This window comes from Osmerus mordax, chromosome 24 (genome assembly GCF_038355195.1).
Source record: "Osmerus mordax isolate fOsmMor3 chromosome 24, fOsmMor3.pri, whole genome shotgun sequence".
Taxonomy (NCBI): Eukaryota; Metazoa; Chordata; class Actinopteri; order Osmeriformes; family Osmeridae; genus Osmerus; species Osmerus mordax.
In genome coordinates, this window is record NC_090073.1 from 6,843,036 (window position 1) to 6,862,656 (window position 19,621).

At 41.3% G+C, this 19,621-nt stretch overlaps 1 protein-coding gene across 2 annotated transcripts; it reads right to left on the reverse strand.

The window, feature by feature from the left end:
• Positions 1–1,613: 1,613 nt before the first annotated feature.
• Positions 1,614–9,702, reverse strand: tbx1 (T-box transcription factor 1). 2 transcript variants are annotated; one of them, XM_067227851.1, is made up of 8 exons: positions 9,210–9,702; positions 7,666–8,005; positions 5,547–5,648; positions 5,196–5,367; positions 4,627–4,782; positions 3,631–3,698; positions 3,049–3,149; positions 1,614–2,717 (listed from the first exon to the last, which is right to left on the reverse strand). In XM_067227851.1, the coding sequence occupies exons 1-8, from the start codon at positions 9,394–9,396 to the stop codon at positions 2,341–2,343; spliced, it is 1,503 nt and encodes a 500-aa protein (XP_067083952.1). In that variant the 5' UTR covers positions 9,397–9,702; the 3' UTR covers positions 1,614–2,340. The 2 variants fall into 2 exon arrangements, with proteins under 2 accessions (XP_067083952.1, XP_067083951.1); XM_067227850.1 differs by having other exon boundaries at positions 7,666–8,056.
• Positions 9,703–19,621: the final 9,919 nt, after the last annotated feature.

A 19,621-nucleotide genomic window follows, 5' to 3' on the forward strand; every position in this document is an offset into this window, starting at 1 on the left:
GGAGAGGGGCACAGGTTCGACCACCGCCGGCCTCACATCAAGGCGAAGCGCGGAAGGATAAACACAGCTGGGTCGATCTAACGGAAGAGTCCTGGGTCTCGGTATCCTCGCCTTCCTGACGGCCAACTTCTGATTACCTCTACCGGGATTCGGCTCACGCGAAGGGAGGCAAATCTCTAGACTAGTTCTTCCTGTGTAGTCCCAGGACTAATTCGGAAAAAGTGTTTTAATGATCGATACGATTTAGTCTCAAATAACTTATGGGAAGTCACATATAAGACTGCAGACAAAATTAGTAAGACTAAGAAATAACCAATTGGAAAAAACTAATAAATAAATCAGTGTAGGATGTTATAATGAAGAAATCCCATTTTATTGTAGCCGGAATCTTCAGTAGGCCTATGGAAGCAAAGGCTATAGGCCTAAATGTTGCTGAATGTAAGTGAATTCCACATCTGTTCATTCTCGTGCTCCTGCTCGGTTGTTGATTTTATACCCAAAACAGAAATTATACGATCAATTAGTCGTTTAAATGAGTGGAAACATTATTTAACCTTTGGCACCTTTAACAGTCAGAGGTCTGGGTGCACTGACGTCCTTTTTCCGTCGCTCGAGATGAAACGTTCCTCGCTTTTGAGGAGAAAAATACAAATGAATCATTAACATTTCCTATTGTACCTGACCGTCACAAATCCCCAAACTATTTATTATTGCAAGGACGAATTACCAGTGACAACACATTCCTCACGAGACTTCAAATAGGGAGATCATTGCACAGGATAGACCACAGAAAGGTCCTGGCCTAAAAATATCGCTCAACTGTCTCATTTCATGTGAGGAATTGTATCCTCTGAAGGGAAATGTTCAATGTTTTCCTTTTATCAGTGTGAGGAAAATATTCCTTTTATTTGTGAAATCTACCTCAGTTCCTTCCTAATAGTGACTAATAGGCCCAGTAAGATGAGACTTCAACGTGCACCGTGCTTCTTTTTTTTTACTGGAAGCTTGTTTCACTCGCAAACTCATATAAACTGACCTTTATTATGACTGTTACCCAATATCATCACCTAACCAACAGCAGAATGTTGTGATAGAAAGGTTTTACTAAACCAGTTTACGAGAGCGCCATGTTTAATCAGAACCGAAAAAAAACAGTTGCCACTAATATAGTTATAGGCCTACTATTATTGTTATTAATTGTATTATTACCTATATTGTTCTGTAAATGTCTAAGACCGTAACATTCATAGTACAGTTTGCCAAATTGTTAAATCATGTAACCTACATACACACACATAAACACACAATGTGATGCTTTTCTCTGTATATAGGGCAGTATTGAATTATTATTTTTCTGTATTATTTTCAAAGTGTGTGTTAATGTGTGTGCGCGTATTGCCAGTATTTGCACTCACTAGCATCGATTTTGTCTTTGTATATTTGTCGGTGCAACTATTATCTGATACAGCATATTCGCATTTATCCTGTGCTTAACACTGGACACAGTCATCTATTTCACTCAAACAATGCAATTTGTGAGTCATGGTTGTTCCTGGAAACAGCAGAGAGGTGTCTGAATGAATGGTTGATGGAAATAAATGTATAACTAAATGTAAAGAAGTTAATATTTATTTTACAGTTACAGAACAGTCATTCTGCTTCTTTATTTACTTAGAATTGCTGCAAGTCAGTGCCATGGTACAAGCTACTCAGAGCTGCTCACGATGGTCAAAAGCGTCCAAAATATCAAACTTTTTTTTTTCAATCTCAAACAAAAACATTTCAGGGCTGACACCTACTACACCCTCAACATGCAAATATCTTGTCTATCTAGAAGCTTGTTTGACTATATAACGTATGGCTTTGTTTTAAAGCAACATAAAAACAAAAAAAGTGCATCCAACACAAAAAAAAAATTGCAATTCCAGTCCGTGATAATGCACCATCCATGTTTAAGAGAGAAGCCTCCTGCCTTCTCTGTTAGCCGGCTCAATGTCTGCAGCTCTGCCCAGACCACTAGGGTCCTGACAGAGCTTAACGCTGTCAGAGTTCAAAGGCTAAAGAAGATCTCTTCTCGGGCTCGAAGGACCAGTCTGCACATCCTGTGAAGATATGTTTCCTTTAAATAAATAACGTTTCTCCCCCATCTCACTCTCTCTCACTCTTTCTCTTTCTTTCTGCATCAGCCAGCAACAAGAAACATGCCTGCACCCTTGAACGCAGCTCACACGGCTGCAGAAGGCAGCTAGAGAAAAGTTGTTGTTTTCCTGCACGTTTGCTTCCAGCTGGGGCAGTTAGCCGCAGCCCAGGTGTGGTGGGCAGCAGCCCAGAACACAGTCATTATCTGGGCCCGTAGTCGTAGTTAGCCGGGGAGCTGGTCGAGTACATGTTAGCCGTAGCAGGATTCATGTGGTGGTGGTACGTGTGTCCTCGGATGCCGGGCAAGGGGTAGGGTGAGGGCCTGGTTTTCGCCCCCAGGTAATGTTCGTAGGTGGTGGGGTACTTGTAAGGGTGGTGGTGCAGGGTGTCCGGGGGGAGGGTGTGTCCGTCCTGGCGGAGGTCGTGAGGGGGGCTGGGGCGCCCCCCACTGAGGGGCACGCCGTGGAGCCCTCCGGGGACGGGGAGGGCGGGGCTAAGGACACGGGACATCAGCTGGTGAGCGGGGTCGGCGTGGATGGGTGTGCCGCTGGGGTCTCGGTCGTAGTCCCTCCTATCGTCTGAAATGAACAACAAACATTAGGACGGTCAAAGATGGGCGACTTGACAGGGTATTATCCACCGCATCGGGGCAAGCACATGTTAACAACAACGATTGAACTAGCCCAGCTAATCCCATGTTGTCCTTTAAAATGATTTTTTTTTTTGCTTTGTTTTTCTTTTACATGGTGCTTTTGGAATGTGAAATGGACATATAATAGAACCCAGAAGCTAGCTTTTGCTCCTATTTGCTGCTCCTTTGATGAAACAAAGTAGATGTTTAACTTTTTTGGGACATAATGAACACGATCATTTCTCCATTTAAACAAAGAAGGAGATGGCTGTACAGACCTTTCTCAGAGCCGTTCTGTTGTGGGGGAGACGACATTGGGTTCCTTGTTCTGGCAAAAGCACTCATTATTGGCAGAGAGCCTGGTCTGTGATTTCTGGGCCTGGAGTAAAGAGAATGTATTCAGTTACATGCTAATGTATGTGTCATAAGCTCACTATCCTTATTATACGTTAACTGAAATGGTGGAGAACACTGCATCCATCCATTAACATAACAGATATAAAAGTGGATTTTTGTCATGTAATCTATAAAAGTGGATTTGTGTCATGTAATCTTTGTACCTGACACCTATGAAATGTATCAACGTTTTTTTTTTATCAAGAAAGCAATGGAAGAAATTCAATGCACTGGCTCTTTGTTCGTGATTTTTACATGGGCTGGTCAAAATAGTGTACAAGTTATTGTAGCATATGTATGATATGTGAGATATGGGGGTAGCTCTTTTGAGAAATAAAATCGCTACATATTTTGCAGGATTTTTTTCATTTGTTTAAACTTATGCTGAATATTCAGAAAACATACAGTGAAGACTTTTATTGATTATCTACTGTAGATGACTTATGAAGACGTCTGATGCTCACCAATCTTCCGGATCACAGTCCCTAAAGCCCTTGGCGAACGGATTACTGGCGATCTTCAGCTGCGTGATCTAAAACAAAACAAAGAAAACGAATGTCAAAGACTATGTCACGGCCATTTCCACATAAACAATGTTCGGAATCTATTAAGTCTATTAATGAAGAAAACACTTTGATTTAAACGCCCATGAACACACAATTCATGCAAATGACAGTAGCATGAATATTGTTTGGTAAATCTTTATTTTATCACATATATTTTAGTGGAATGTTTCAAGAAATGCCTGCGTCTGTTTATTGCTATTGCCAATGCGGTGAATTAGCAGTCATCAAGCCATATTTTTTCAGTGTAGTGTTGTTTTGAACTTTCAAGAATGAAATGATACGGCCAAGAATGTCTGCAGTGAGTTGTAAAAACAAACTATTGCAAGTCCATTGGTGTAAATTGGACCGAGGGGTCAAACTGATAACATGGATGCGGAAGAAACAGACAAAAAGCTAATCTGAACAGCTGTGCTGGAACATCAGTGAGAAAGAACAGGTCAAAACATTTTACTGAAACTTAATAATAATGAATCAAAATGAATAACGTGACAGAGAATTATCAGGCAAGTTTAATGTTCGTTCTTACGGTGTAGTGCCTATAGGCTACTCCGTCAACTATTCGGTCGCGCTTCAACGAGACGAGCTAAGCAGTTTACTTTACACCTCATTAATCAGACAATTATACGATTAAGACTTTGTTTCCATGTTCAGCAACCACGGGATAGTCCACTACAATAGCCTTATCTTATTTTTAAACGAATATGCTACAATTCCAAAGAAATGTGTTAGGCAAACACATTTATGAAAGAAAATATAAAAAAAGAATAGTAGCCTAGCCTAGACTACGCTAATTAAGCCTAGACTAATTAAGCCATAAAAAACGCTATTAATTCCCATATCTTGAAAATGGTATAGGCCTAATTCAAACGGTGGCACAAAAGTGTTGGTTCTTACCCGGTGATTCTGGTAGGCAGTGACGGCCGTAAATCTTGTTTCCTCAAAAACAAAAGTCTTATAATTTTCCTCTGCATATTTCTCGCTGTCTTTCCGAGGGTCGACATAGACAACGTGGAACCTCGGCTGGTATCGGTGCATGGAGTTTAGAATTATCTGCAAAAAATAAAAATAAATTTAAAAGCAATGTATTGTATATATTGTACATTGGTAAAATCGTATGGGCCTGCAAACGTTTCACCCCACATTCGCTAGGCTACAAACATGATAATTTGAAACAAGGAGGTATTCACGGATATGAGGCATGCACGTGATGCATAGCTATTCATATTTATTTAACAAACAATTATTCCAAATGATTTGTTAATTGTAGGTTCTTGGAGATCACAACAAATTTAAATACAACATTTGCGCTAGGATTGTGGGGTGTATGGCTATGCATGCGTTATGTGAAAGAAATTGCACTTTTAGGCACAAATACACACATCCCGTTGGGGATATGATTAGATTGCATGAATAGATGGCGGAATAGATTGAAACATTGGGTTTGTTGTTTCCAAAGTACGTACATGCCCATTGTCATCCAGTAGATTGTTCGTGAGTTTGAGTTTATCGAATGAGACTATTTGCTTCATCCACTGTGCGCCTTTGGCGGGGGAATCCGGATGGTAGTGCACTCTCCCGGGGGTTGCCGGGTCTGCTTTACCGGCGACCAGCCACGAGGAGCTATGAAAAGCATACCTGAAGAGAAAACCACGTTCAATACGAAACAGTATGAACATATATCTGAATAATGGGTAGGCTATTTTATGTCACGACAGCCCACTGAAGGACCACTAAATAGATAAAAAAAAAGTATGCTATGGTAAACAATTGTTACAGGTAATTTCCTATACTTATTGTGATGTAAGTAGGCCTACCTATATCGTTTGTCGTCGACAGGTAGGAAATCCATTAGGAGCATGTAATCTGCCATGGGATCCATCCCAAATATCTTCACTTGAAACGTTGGAAACATGCGCCTAAAACACAAACAAAGCCAAGTTAGAGTGTGCTTCTGCATGTTGAAAACCATTGCCCTGTAAACGTGTTTTAAAAGAAAATACCCTTTACGAAATTATTAATGTTGTATAGGTCTTTTCTTTTCTTTAAAATGGTCAATTGAATAATACAATGAAAATAGCTGTAGCCTAACGATAGGCCCTATAGCTCGTGTAATGACGTCTGTTCAAGAAAGATTGAGGTAGCAAGCTATTGCATATGACACAATTCACTGACTGGTTAAAGAAAGTAGAACACTTAGTCTAAGGTGACTCTACTTTGTTGTACTCGTGTATACTGTATAACATTAAGCAATTCACTTGAATTTTGGTTTCACAAAGTGATGTATTCCAGGCCCGCTCTGTCACATGAACACACACACACACACCGGATAATCTACCATTTGCTTCTGTCTTAAATGCTTATACCTCGTATGTATTTATAATTAGGGATATGTCTGAAGACATGGAAAGGTTTTAGTGAAAGTGATCTTGAAATTACCGCTCAATTAGCTTCAGTGTCTTTTCAAGACAGCAGTTGTGGATAGGTGAGGCTAAAGTAGCTCTTAAAGTGTCCTCCCTCGGATCGTATGTTCCCTGTGTCTTTGAAATGACAGATCTTCTTACTGTCAGTCTGCAACGGAGACTAGGTAAACCGCGTCTGTTGCCTCTCAGATCAAATACTTTAAAAAAGCAAATCATGGTTTTGGCGTGGATAAAGCTGGCCTTGCAAAGCATTCACTATCTCCTAAAATCGCCAAGACATCCCATGTATTTTTTGTTTTCAATATACATGTCTAGATATGTTGTTTTCTGTCGTATCATAGTGCAAGTTGTACTGAAAATAGCTAATAATAGTATTAATGGACGCTGGTGGGTTTCACTGCTCAATTTCCCCGTTGCAAATAAGTTGACTGCTCAAATATCAACGTCACATTTTGGAATGCATACATTTAGCATGCATTAAACAGCGTATCAACGCACTGTTTATTATACAAAAACTTCAGTAAGGACTAATGACATTGTTGGGCCTAGTCTAGGCCTGGTAGAAATGAAACAGGCATATCTTTTAAGAACCATATAATTAACTGAGAGCAATTGCACAACCCATAACCGCATGCGTGGAAAGGAAAAGGCTTTATCTATTGAATCAATCTTATTAGCATATGCCCACATCCAGCAATTTACAAAGAGGAAACTTGGTTAAGCAGTGAGTAAGCAGACATCTACAGGTTTGATTTATACTAATTAACTAATCATGTGTCCAATGATTCCTTGGCTTTTGATGATCTCAATAGGACGTAAATCTGGGTTTGAGTTTGCAGGAAAAAAATGTGTGGTCTTGTTTGTTGTGAATTTGAGCTATAATATAAACATGCCATTATGTACTTTATACTCCATGTTTCGAGCTCGAAATAATTAGGTCGGTTTTATTTCTACAAAATGTGTTTTTATCATCAATTATAGGCTATTCCAAATCCTTTTAGATTTTGCAAACTTTGATAAAGACATTCAACTCTGTATTTTCATGATTCAATATACTTGTGTTAACAGGGTGTCTTTTGCACACGTTTTGACAAGAAGATAGGTAAATATAGCCTATGTTAACAATACGTTTGGTTAAACAAATTAATTTAATCAAGATATTGTAGTACCTATAAAACTAGGCTAGATTTTATACGATGTATGATTGCATTTAGTTAACTCTCCATACAGTGAGCTTTTATTGTAGGAACTATTCTAATGGCAAATATATTCAGGTCAAAAAATGTAGGCGGTTACCCTTTCAAAGGTTTGTAAAGCAATTCCCACAAGCGCTCAATGGTTGACTTATTTGCCAAATAACGATTTCCTAAATTTAAGAAACGCTCTCAGAATCTTCATAACTTTCAAACGACCGACTTGGTCTTCCTTTGTGCGTGTGGTTTTATGGGATATTGTTCAATCAGTCAACCAAACACATGAGATGTTCGACTACATGAGCTGCGAGGCCTCTCACCTTCCAGCCTTGGTTACGATCATCTCCGTTCCAAGTTGATTAAATTCATCCCATAAAGCTTTCATCTCCAACTGAACATTAATGTTGGCCACTTTAGGATTTTTTTTCACCAAAGACTTGCTGTTCGGTGTAGAACTCGACGAGGAGGAGGAGCAGTTGGATGTCCCGGTGTCGCTTTGCTGGGCCTGGGTCTGGTTCGACCCCGAGTAGTTGTAACTGTGTTGAGCGGCCGGGCAGGGCTCAAAGTGGGTTTCATGTTGACCGTAAGGATCCCCCGGGGAAGGAGAGAGGTGGAAACTCCCCGGTGTGTTGAGGCTGCTTATGCTGCTCGTCGTGAAGGCTGCAACATCGCAAAAATGGGACAGCTGCGTGAGCCACGGGCTGGATATTGCTGAAATCATTCCAAAAGCTGGATTTATTATTTGTGTTATAAATATGTGTACAATCAGTTGAAAGTCTCAGTTATTTCCCTTAAATTATTTTTTAAATGTGTTTCCGTTTCGAGCTTCTTCGCGCGTCCATTAATCCTTGCTGTTGCATCCGATGCGAGCGACAGCCTATCTAAAATGTCTGTTGTACTAGCCTATAAAAAATATCCAAAGGTATAAATAAAAATGTTCAATCGGAACTTTGTATTTTCTGGTGTCCTAGTTTTAATTCGCAGACCAAAATCGGTATGGCCGCGAGAATATAGTGAGTCAGCGCGCGTGAGGTTTTTCGATGGATCGTATTCATAAGTATTCCAAGCGGCCTCCTATCTGCACTGCTGCTGTGTGCTCCACTGGAACCCAGACTCCTCTCTTATCTCTCACATAGGGCCTCCCCTTCACGATAGAACCGGTTCTTATTTCTATTTAGATAAGGAACTGCAGGTAATGTGCCTTTCCTCGCCTTGGGACGAGACTGATTGACAGAGAAGTGCGCCCCTTTTAATGGGCTTTCCGGCACCCATTTACTTTTGGATAAGGGTATCGCCCACATCGTCCTCTTTAACAATAGACGGGCACAGTGGAGTGTAAACTTTTACAAGGTAAACAAACACACATTTGCATAGGCAAACACGCAGCGTTACGTATCGAGGTGAATATGCGTTAAATTATCTTTACATTACAAATAAGATAATCCACTTATATTGAATTGTCTTATGATAGACTGTTTTTACCATTACGCACCGATGCCCCCAGCCTGGTGTCTCCTATGTGTGTTCCCTTCTTAGAGTTTATCAAGAAGTCGCTTCTGTGCGATTTGGACACAACAACTTTTTACAACAATGATATTCTCCATACAGAGCGGTTCGGGGAGTCTCTCAACAGAATAGTTGGGATAGGTTAGCCTTGGTCTGTTAGTTGCGCTAGTTTAAAATGTGTTATAGCCTATACGCGACAGAATGTGTTGATAGACGGCTATTTCGAATTTACGCAGAAATGCCAAGTTGCGTATTCTGGTGTGTTACGGAATTGATTCTTTGAAACACCAACGACGAAAACTCCTATCACAACATATTGAGTAACAGACACATTTAGGTAATTGTCAATAACGCGTACCTTCCATCTCCCTCGTGACAGTGCTGTAGTGCATTTTTAAGGAACTGTAGCAGTTATGCTGGTCTTGCTTGTTCAGACCAGTGCCGTGTTTGTCAAATGTTGCGTTTCCTGCTTGCTCCGCAGCTGAAATCAGAGAGGCAATACTGAAAGCATTTGCCTTTGGAGAGAGGGGACCACTGTCGTCCATAGGCAAGAAATCTAGTCGAATGAAACCGTCTCCTCGCTTTCTATTCGGTCTGTTCCAAAAAGCAGGAGAGGGCTGTGAAAAATGGCCAGGAATGCAGCAATAGTTTTACATTTCGTCTCTGTTCGTTGGTGATGTACTTTTGTCGAAGTGACGATCCTGTGTTATCCAAGCAAAGTATTCCCACGCGGCGGTTTGAATATAATCACATTAAAGAACTGTCTTATACTCAAAGTCAATTCATTTCCCCAAATTCTTCGTCCTGTACGAAAACATTGTTCATACACATTTAGATTTTCTCTTCTTCTCCCATTCGATGACTGGGTGATGTCATAAGAGTTCGCTAGTCTGCTTGAGAAGCTACTGCTGAGAGAATGTCAAAAGTTAGAGCTCCACGCCTCCCGTGCAGGGGCTCCAAAAAAGTGTGCACGCTCTCCTCTGGATGTTTTATTTGAATAAGACCTTGTCAATCACAGTGCCAAATTTGAATTCACATCAGGAAAAAACTCAAACGTCATTGCGGATGTCCGGCTTCAAAGTGCAGAATTTTTACAGTAAATTATAGTTTCCGTGGGATATTTAGCTGTGCACAGATAGCTACTCACTTGGAAAATAGACACCGTCTCTATCCCTGTTGATATATTAACTTCACTCATATATCATTTGTTTTCTGAAGTATACGTTGGATACTGTAGGCTATAGCCTAGTGCCCAAATGACATGGTGAGTGCGTTAATTCTTCCATTCACCCATTCATCTATCCTATGATCCGCTATTCATTTTACTTGCCTGTCAATATGCAAAACATTGTTGAGTGAGGGTATTGACCTCTTTAAATGTGTGTATTTGGTCACAAACCCCTTTGATAAGATATGTAATTTTCAAACAGTGTAGAACACATCTCTGTAGCCTATGTTTACTGACAAGTTAGAATTTAGGCAAGCAGCAATTCTGTCCATGGTGAGTTGTATTCAGTAAACAAAGTTCTGCGCTCGCGTGAAAGGACAAACATGCGCCGAGTGAGTAAAGCAAGTGACTTTGAAAAAAACACTTGACCTTTTGTCTTGCGTTACAGTAGCCTATCTGTCTGGTTATCAGCTTATCAACGTTTACAATTATGAATAGTAACAGAAGTTATGTTTTGTTGTTGAGCTGCTGATATAGCAACCGGATTGAGTCTAATTTACACCTGCGACCGAATAACGTGCCTAATGGGATAACCTAGTTAGCGGCTGCTTGTTGTCTTTGCGGATTATCCCTGTTTGATTTGGACGTTTGTCTTGGTGCAATTACGTACAAATAAACTACTGTGGCGATCCTTTGTTTTCAGGCAGTCTTAAGGCCTATACTATTTTATTTAGATCACGGGGTTGGGCTGAGCCACAAACATTAACTAATTTCTATCACAACAATTTTGGCATACAGGCCTTTTGTCAATTTAGGGTTTAATTGCGGCGACATTATTTGCGATTTTGCAAGAGCCCATTAACGGTAAAACGTAAACCAGACAGTATCAGCCAATGCGCTTCATAAAATAGTAGCTATCGTGAAAGATCAAGTAGTGCACCTCAAGACACGCTCTTGTATTTCCTTTTATCAGATGATGCCATTGATACCAGTTCACTTCATCATTGCCAAGTCGGAAGCGTCCTTTGTAAATACGCAGGTGATAACGGACAGAATACAGAACTTGATAAAAGGGAAGAGCCTGTTAAGGAATTTGCTAATGGCCAACTGCACATGCGACCCAATAGGAGAAGGCTATATTCAAGTTTTACATTTAAATGTTTAATTTTTTATGGCAGGAGTCCAACTTTTTACAATGTGAGAAAACACATTTGTCCAACCGTTTCCGAGCAAAGACATGGCATGTAAATAGAACACTTTAAACGGTGTCTATTATGCCTAATTATTTTTCTCCAAATATCTTCATAATTTCGTTCATATTAGCCATGATTGCAACCGATTCAACCAGTGACTTGTGGCGTTGTATTGATTCACGGGCCGTGTTTCCTGTTGTTGTGACTCATATGGCGTCTAGTGCCATGCTTCAGGTGTGCGTGTTGATGAACAGCCTCGCATACTAGTAGCTTGGCTCTTCAGTAAGATTCATTTTATTGCGCAATGAGCCCAGAAGCACTTTTACAAAAACACTTGGCCTAAAACGAGCTATTGCGTCCCCTATTTTAAAGGTCAAGTATGGATAATATTCTTGTTAGCCTACTTATCATTCGAAATCTATGCATAAAGCACTTTTCTACACAGGCTAGGCTATATATTAAAAATTTGATTTGAAAGCATTTTATAACAGTTGAATATTGGTCAGTTCAAGTTATTCAAAAGGTGAAATACAATGTTTGCCGCATTTAAATTGAATAAACTGTAGTCTATATGCACTTCGTTGACGCCTAAAGGCATGATTAAATATGATGACATTTCTAAGTTGACATTTGCCCAATATGATTTCTTTGTTAATTAGGCCGACATTATTCATGTGATAGCCTAAATAATCGGTGGTCTTTTTAATTTTGATAGATATAACCATAGCACGAAGGTTCAATATGTTTCTTAAGTGGTTATTGCTACTTTCCAGACGTCCTGTCTTATAGGCTACATGACAATGACATTTAAAACTATTAGTTTAAATATCCTATCTATCCTAACTATTTTAAGGTCTGTAGGACTACAGCAAGCAACTGAAAAACCTCGATCAGGACCCTTGAGGATCTAATACCTTTATTTCAGATTTATGTGTTGAATAGCCTGACAAAAAGCCTTATCTTTTCCTCACGTGATGTGTTCCAAGGGTCTGCACTGTAGCTACATTTTTCTGGGAAACCTGACATAGATTTCTTCAATATTTGTATAATTGGTAATTTACGATCAATCATCAACAATATACAAATAGCTAGACACATTTTAAAAAAAATTATAGAGCAGGCATGTTTATTTGATTACTTTTTTATTCATATGTGAATTGTATCTAGTTTTTTTTTTCTTTGGTGTAAAAAACAACTAATGTCCATTTATTTAGTTGACAGTGTGTGGGCTCATACTGTCTGCGCTTGAATGTTCCGTTGTGGTAACAAGATAAATCACTAAAACAAGGGCTCCCGTCCACGCCTCATTAAATAACTTAGGATATAGCAAATGTTAAGGCATGCTCTTTGCTATTTGTGTGTGATCAGATGTGTGATATGAGTCGGGTTACATTCTCCAGGTGGGACGACACTGTTTCCACTCGATTAGACAAGGGTGCGACCAATAATGGCATGTGAATATTAAGCTTTAAAAGCACCATCATAAACACAGACTTGCAGGTCAAACCAAAAACATTATACCAGATGGATCTTGAATTAGGTATTGCATACAGATTAAATCATGTTTTATGCAATTACGATTTTAGATCAATTATCAGATAATAAATCAAATGGAATCTAACGATCATTAAATAATAATTTTAACATGCATATAGCGTGACTGGAACTGCAAGGCCCACGACGGCGCGCTCCGTATATAAACTCTATCCTATCAAAATATTTGTCTAAATTCTTGAATAAGACAGGGAGGAAGTTAGCAGTTCACCGTTGACAGCTGGTTGTTGACTGGCTGCCCAATTTAAGGTGTCCCTTCGTTCTCTACAGGCATTCGAGGAAAAGTGAACAAATAACCAAACGCAAGTATCGATCTTTGAGTGATGGATCATGACTGCCCAAGGCTTTTCTATTCATCATATAGAACAAAGACGATTGGACTATTGGTTGATAATCCCAAGTGAGATTTGAAATTCACAATCAGTAAAAAATGTTTAATTTGTAGATTTAGGTTGTTTGGTCACCAATAGGAAGCAATTTAACTGCATCAAAATATGATTTTGTATGGCTTCATTACATTTTATGAATGTGGCAGAAATTAAAGCAGAAGATCAATGATCAGAAGAGCATAATTCTACCAGTAGCTATTTTGGTTTTTAAACATTGATAAAAGATGAAAAAGAAAATGTAGCCTAGATTCTTCTTGAGAGGAAAGTTTGAAGTAGTTTAAGTCATGTCCTCCTTTAGGTTATGTTTCAGCCTATTTTAAAAAGTTGTACGTGTAGGCCTATATAGGCTATTTTAACGGTTCTTTCGGATTATTGAACCAAACATAATTCAGTGGAAACAAATCTAAAAATATTTAATGACAAACATTTAGCCCATATCACGTTTATGTAATCCTGATTCTCATCGATTAGCCTAAATGACATCCTAATAAAGAAAATACATATGTTTGTGGATTATGCCTGTTTAGGGTTAGGGTGCTTTAAAAATGGAAATAGGCAAATTTATCTAGTGCGGCGAAAGCCCTAGGCCTACTTTGTCACCACCTATGGAAAAATACATTATATTACTAAATTATAATAGGATAAGATATTTGTTTTAGAATTGTTAAATAAATATGAACCTATTTGAATTCCAGTGGACTGATTTTCTCGTAGCCATATTGAGATCACAGACTTGATAACGCAGGATAAGCAACGTCACCAGGCATCCGCTCCGAGGAAGAATATAGACTAAACAAACTTTCAAAACACGCGATTTTCTTTCAATAGGGGTAATCGAATCGATTTGACAGGTGTCGCTACATCACTATAGCGGGATCATTTTACCATCGGACATAGTTTGAACTGCGACATTAGTGACCAGCTATGCAGGTGCTTTATAGCTCTAGAGCTAGAGATAATTTATTTTGAACAGACTGAAACCCTGTTTTTCCCAAACAACACTTTCCCCAAGCAATATGTATAACAATATTCGTTTTGATAAAACAAAGTAGGATTGAAACCATTTGGACGATTTCTTTTTAATGAACTTACTGTAAGTTGCTCTGGATAAGAGCGTCTGCTAAATGACTAAATGTAATGAGAAAATAAAAGCACGAGTCTGATTGTGAAAACTTCTAAAGAATGTCTCCTTTTAACTTTTTCAGTAAATGTACTTCCTTTCTGGCTCAAAAAATCCAGTTTTCCTGTTAAACCCTATTCCGTTTTTATTTTGGTCATCACGTAAGAACATAAAACACAATGGACACGAACACAATGGATTACTATGCGAATGCATGATCCCCAGTGTCCAGCACAAATTCCAACGCAGCAAAAAACATTAGTTTCTCACGGAAATGCTTTTCTTCACCCTTTGTGAGTTTGATTTGAAGGCCGAACAATTCTCTTTTGCTTGGACAAAATGAATTTATGATATATTATTCGTTATAGTAAATAATACATTTAGCCTCGTCATTGCAAGTCATGAAAAGTACGGATGTAGTTCAGCAAAATGTGGTGTTCAACAAAGTACATTAAGTTCACGTGGTACACGTTGCACCCAGCTGCAATGACGCACAAAGATCTAAAATTGTATATTTTGAAACATGACAGTATGGTCCAGTTATCCAGTTGTATACATGTTTGAAACAGTATCTGATATTAAGAAAGGCCCACCCTATGTAACAGTATTCAGACGAAGTGCTGCGTGGTGCAACATTGTGTTGTCTTTACAAGTGTTTTGTGAGTGAATCTTTTTAAGTGTTTATTGTCTGCCATATAAGAGTCAAACGAAATACATTTAGAAAAACCGTGATAATCTGTTGTACAACCAAGCTTCTTTATACCCCAACCTAAATGAAGTCCTGTTGAAATAAAAGTGGTTGCCTGGGAAATCTATTTACAAAATGAAAGATATTAGGTGTGGACGTTTTGGTGACCATCACTAGGCCCACAGAATACAAATCAATTTCTCCACCTGGTCATGTCCAACCCTAAAACCAGCCATGAAGGAATACTTGAATATCTTTCTCATCCGAACTGGAGCTCTCTGGGAAGATGTGTGCCACCCCTGTTTGTTTATTTTGGGAAGGAAGGTCTTCTCTCCACATGTCTTTACAGAGTTAACAAATATAGGCTTGACAGCTGCCAACTGTGCCCTTCAACACTCCATAGCAGTTTCCCCCTCGCGGTCCTCCCTGCCAGGCCCACAGAGCCACTCAGGATGGTCACGACGAGCACCCTGGAGCCTTTGCTTTAAACCCAAACCTCGTTAAAACGTCTCAAAGTACTTTTCTGAACGTGTTTAATACATTTAAAAAGTGTATGTCATCATTCAGACTGTCCTAGTTATAGCATCCGTTTCTTGTTTGGCCAAAACGTATTTCTGCCGATGTCTAGTTGGATGAAGACGCTGGAGGGTTTTGGAGAACACGAACAGCGTTTGGTGGAAGAGTATTTCTCAGGGTGCTACAGGGATCCAAACAGGCAGGAATGTGCATGGGAGCGAGGGGCAGATCCCTTTACTAAATCACTTCTACTTCTCTTTCCCTCCTCCCTTTGTTTTAAAACTGGGGAAGCTTTTAGCTTTTGAAAAGTATCCTTTTCCTATCTGTGGTGAAGCGGCCGGTACATCATCACCTCGTCCCTCCCCTGGTCCTATTGGGCTGGCGGTAAATAGCTGGCATTCCTGCCACAAAGGGCTGGTGATATGGACCCGGGCCCTCGGTGATCTCCCCAAATTAATTAAGGCCTTTCTTCTTCCAGAGCTGAATCTGTGTCCTTTGTGTCCCTAATACGTCTTAAGCCCTGGTATTAAATGCAAAGGCCGAGTCTGTGCTCATTATAAATCTGTCACTGCCTGCCTTGCTTCTCTCTGCCCAGCTCATGAGCCTAAATAGGCTTCAATGCAGCAGAGGAACCACCAGGACCCCCCCCCCCCACCCTCCCCACCCTCCCCACCCACCCCTCCTCTGCGAGTCCTTACCTACTCCCCTTGCGGGTTCGTATTTATTTGACTGTGAGAAGGCCTGATGTTGGTTCTAGGAGAGAGGAGGCCGAGACAGAGGCTCATCACCACAAATATACCCCCCCGCCCCCCCCTCCCTTCCACCTCCCCTCCCCGCAGCTCCACACCCCACCTACTCCACCTACCCCCCAGCCCCTACCCCCATCCTCCCAGCCCCGGCCCTAAGTTTCACCGGCCCGCCTCACTCCTCACCTCCCATGGCCTTCACTTTCATGAACTTGAACCATAGCCTGGTTTCTGTAGACTCCTAGTTACAGGACATGATGGCCCTGAGTCACAGTGTGTCTATGTGTGTGTGTGTGTGTGTATTCACGGTGTTTTCCACTCCCTGCGTTCCTCCATTGGAGAGAAACAGCAATTAATAACGGCTAGCGTCAATGTCTTCACTTTTTAACTGTACGCGGTCGCTAAATCCTGTTCCAGTCTGTTATTTTAATTCAGCTGAGAGAGTCTTTCTTTCAAGCTCAGCCCAGGCCTCTAAATGCACCTTTCACGAGCTGGAACCATTCCACCTCCTCTTCCTCCTCCTCCTCCTCCTCCCCCTCATCATCCTGGAGGTTCTCCGGAGCAACACGTCGCCCCCGGAGAGGGTAACCTGATGAATCCCCCAGTGCCCCCTCCCGGTTTTTAGTGAGATTTGAACACGGAGATTCGTTCTATGACAGTGGGACGTGACCCCTGAGAGCCAGGAGCAGGAAATGGATAACATGTCCATTTGGAGAGAGACCCCCCCCCCCCCCCACACACATACACACACACACACACACCCCAGACAGTGAAATTGGGGATCAGAACAGGATCCAGTATCAGGAATGCCAACAGCCCTCTCACCGCACACACACACGCGCGTGTACGCGCACACACGCGTACACACACACGCACACACACTGGAAATACATAGCGATTGGAGACAGGAAAACAGCCTTTTTGTTTAGGTGTTGGGAAGGTTGGGTTGAGGGGAAATATTGAGCTTCCCTGCGTTGCTCTTCCACGCCAGCTCAGTTGCAGCGCAGGAAGTCACATGGGAGTCAAACAATGTGGAGAATGGAGCTCGTACCGCGGCACGGAATTTTACAACGCCATGACCGCTGACCAGGGCCAACCGATAATGGACGCAGCGCCCGCCAAGGACTGTACGGTGGCGTGTTCCCTGCCTCTCAGCTGTTTGCTTTCAGATACAAGACTCATGGATCTGAAAGCGGTTCTTGAGAACAAATGTTCTCAAAAGCGGAGATACTATCGAGGTTGTCCGTGGATCTGTCACTGTTCTGTTTTCAGACGACGCTACAGGTCGGAGAGCTGCACTCTGGGCTTCCCGTCACTTTGTTGCTTAAAGAATCTGTCAAACCTACCCTCGACCTATCACAGAGCAGCCTGGGCAAGGCTGATACTGATTACAGCGATTCATCATCCCCGGCACTCGCTGCCCCCCCGTATTTGTTTTGATCTCTTCCCTGCGAGCGTGGTGACAGTGAAAGATGAGGGACCATGTGGCCAGGCCTGGGCCAGTCTGGCACAGCGCCATGGAAACGTATACCACTAGTTCACTCTCTAGGCCTGGCTCCAGGCTAGCCCCAGCCCAGTTCCATCTGCCTAGCCCCGGCCTAGAGGCCTTTATTCCAGCCCCAGGCCTAGCCCCAGCGCAGTTATCCCTCCCCAGCCCCAGGCCTAGCCCCAGCCCAGTTCCATCTGCCTAACCCCGGCTTAGAGGCCTTTATCACAGCCCCATGCCTAGCCCCAGCCCAGTTATCCCTCCCCAGCCCCATGCCTAGCCCCAGCCCAGTTATCCCTCCCCAGCCCCAGGCCTAGCCCCAGCCCAGTTATCCCTCCCCAGCCCCAGGCCTAGCCCCAGCCCAGTTATCCCTCCCCAGCCCCAGGCCTAGCCCCAGCCCAGTTATCCCTCCCCAGCCCCAGGCCTAGCCCCAGCCCAGTTATCCCTCCCCAGCCCCAGGTCTAGCCCCAGCCCAGTTATCCCTCCCCAGCCCCAGGTCTAGCCCCAGCCCAGTTATCCCTCCCCAGCCCCAGGTCTAGCCCCAGCCCAGTTATCCCTCCCCAGCCCCAGGCCTAGCCCAGTGGGGTGTGGGTGGCTCAGGCTAGCTGGCTAATTGCGGGACCCAGAAGTGTAACATTAGGTGATGGGAGGATTATGGCATGTTGACTTGCGTTCACTGGGGGGCTAAACTGACACTCTCTCACCTCAGACCGGACAGTTATGGAGACCCCTCCAGTTGGGTGGGGGGTCTGGGGCAGATTAGGGGCTCTGTGTGGCCTGGCTCAGAATCCCTTACGACTGACTCCTCTAAAACAAGCACTACTGTGTCTGCAATGTCAAACACTTCCTCCATTTGCATCCATTAGGCATTTCTGTGGCTTTGAGCAACATTTGAGACTGAAAGAAAAACAAAGGATCCAGATTACATGTCCTGTTTCTAATTAAAACATTCCTTTGCCTGTTGTGTTTGCTTACAAAATAAATGATAAGGATTTTGTACTCATTTAGATTAATCAGTTACATGTACAGTAAATTAATTAATATATTTACAATCCTAAATAAAGAAAAATGTTCTTATGTTTCGTCTTATCATATGAATATTACTGAAAATTATATGAACTTTCAAAACTTGTTTCTAATGTATTTGTGGATCCCATCACTGTTTTATTCCTTTAATAACGTACATATAAATAAAGCAACTCAGCAAGAATTCAATGCAAATATGTTTTTTTATCCATCATTTGTTTTATTTCAAATCTAACTAATCTATAATTGTCTTCTTTTCAGCATTTTCTTTTTAATTGCAGGAAAAAAACTCATTTGCCAGTTTCTAATTATTCATTTTTGTTATAACTAAGGTATTTGTTGTAATTAAAGTAGATCAAATCAAGCAATAATTGCATCCAGGCAGTCACTGGTCAAAATGTTAGCATTACAAGTATTATATTTCATTCATTGGGACATTTTGAAAGTATTTTATAGAACGGTTTTAAGAGTTTTAACCAGTTTAAGGGAGTGGTTTATTTATCTAGTTGTGAAGGAAAAATGCATTTAGATGTGTGTAAATCCCTCTCACCAGGGCGACATCACCCTGGCATCAGAGAACATACACACATACAATGTGATTGGACCCTCTCCTAGTTGGAAAGAATTGCTGTGCTCCTTGCATAAATATTTCCAACTTTATAGCGTTTGATTTTCCAAAGCTTAATTTGATTGATTCTAGACATACAAAACCGTTCATCTAAATGCAATTTCCTCTCCTTCAAATATTTATTTGGTGAAAACGAATGTTTTATTTATGTAAAATGCACAATTTATAATTCATAATCCTGATTACTGGAAGTGACTTTAAAAACACTCCATACATCTGATCTAAAACAAATGAATCCTTTGAAAACTGCTTCAGT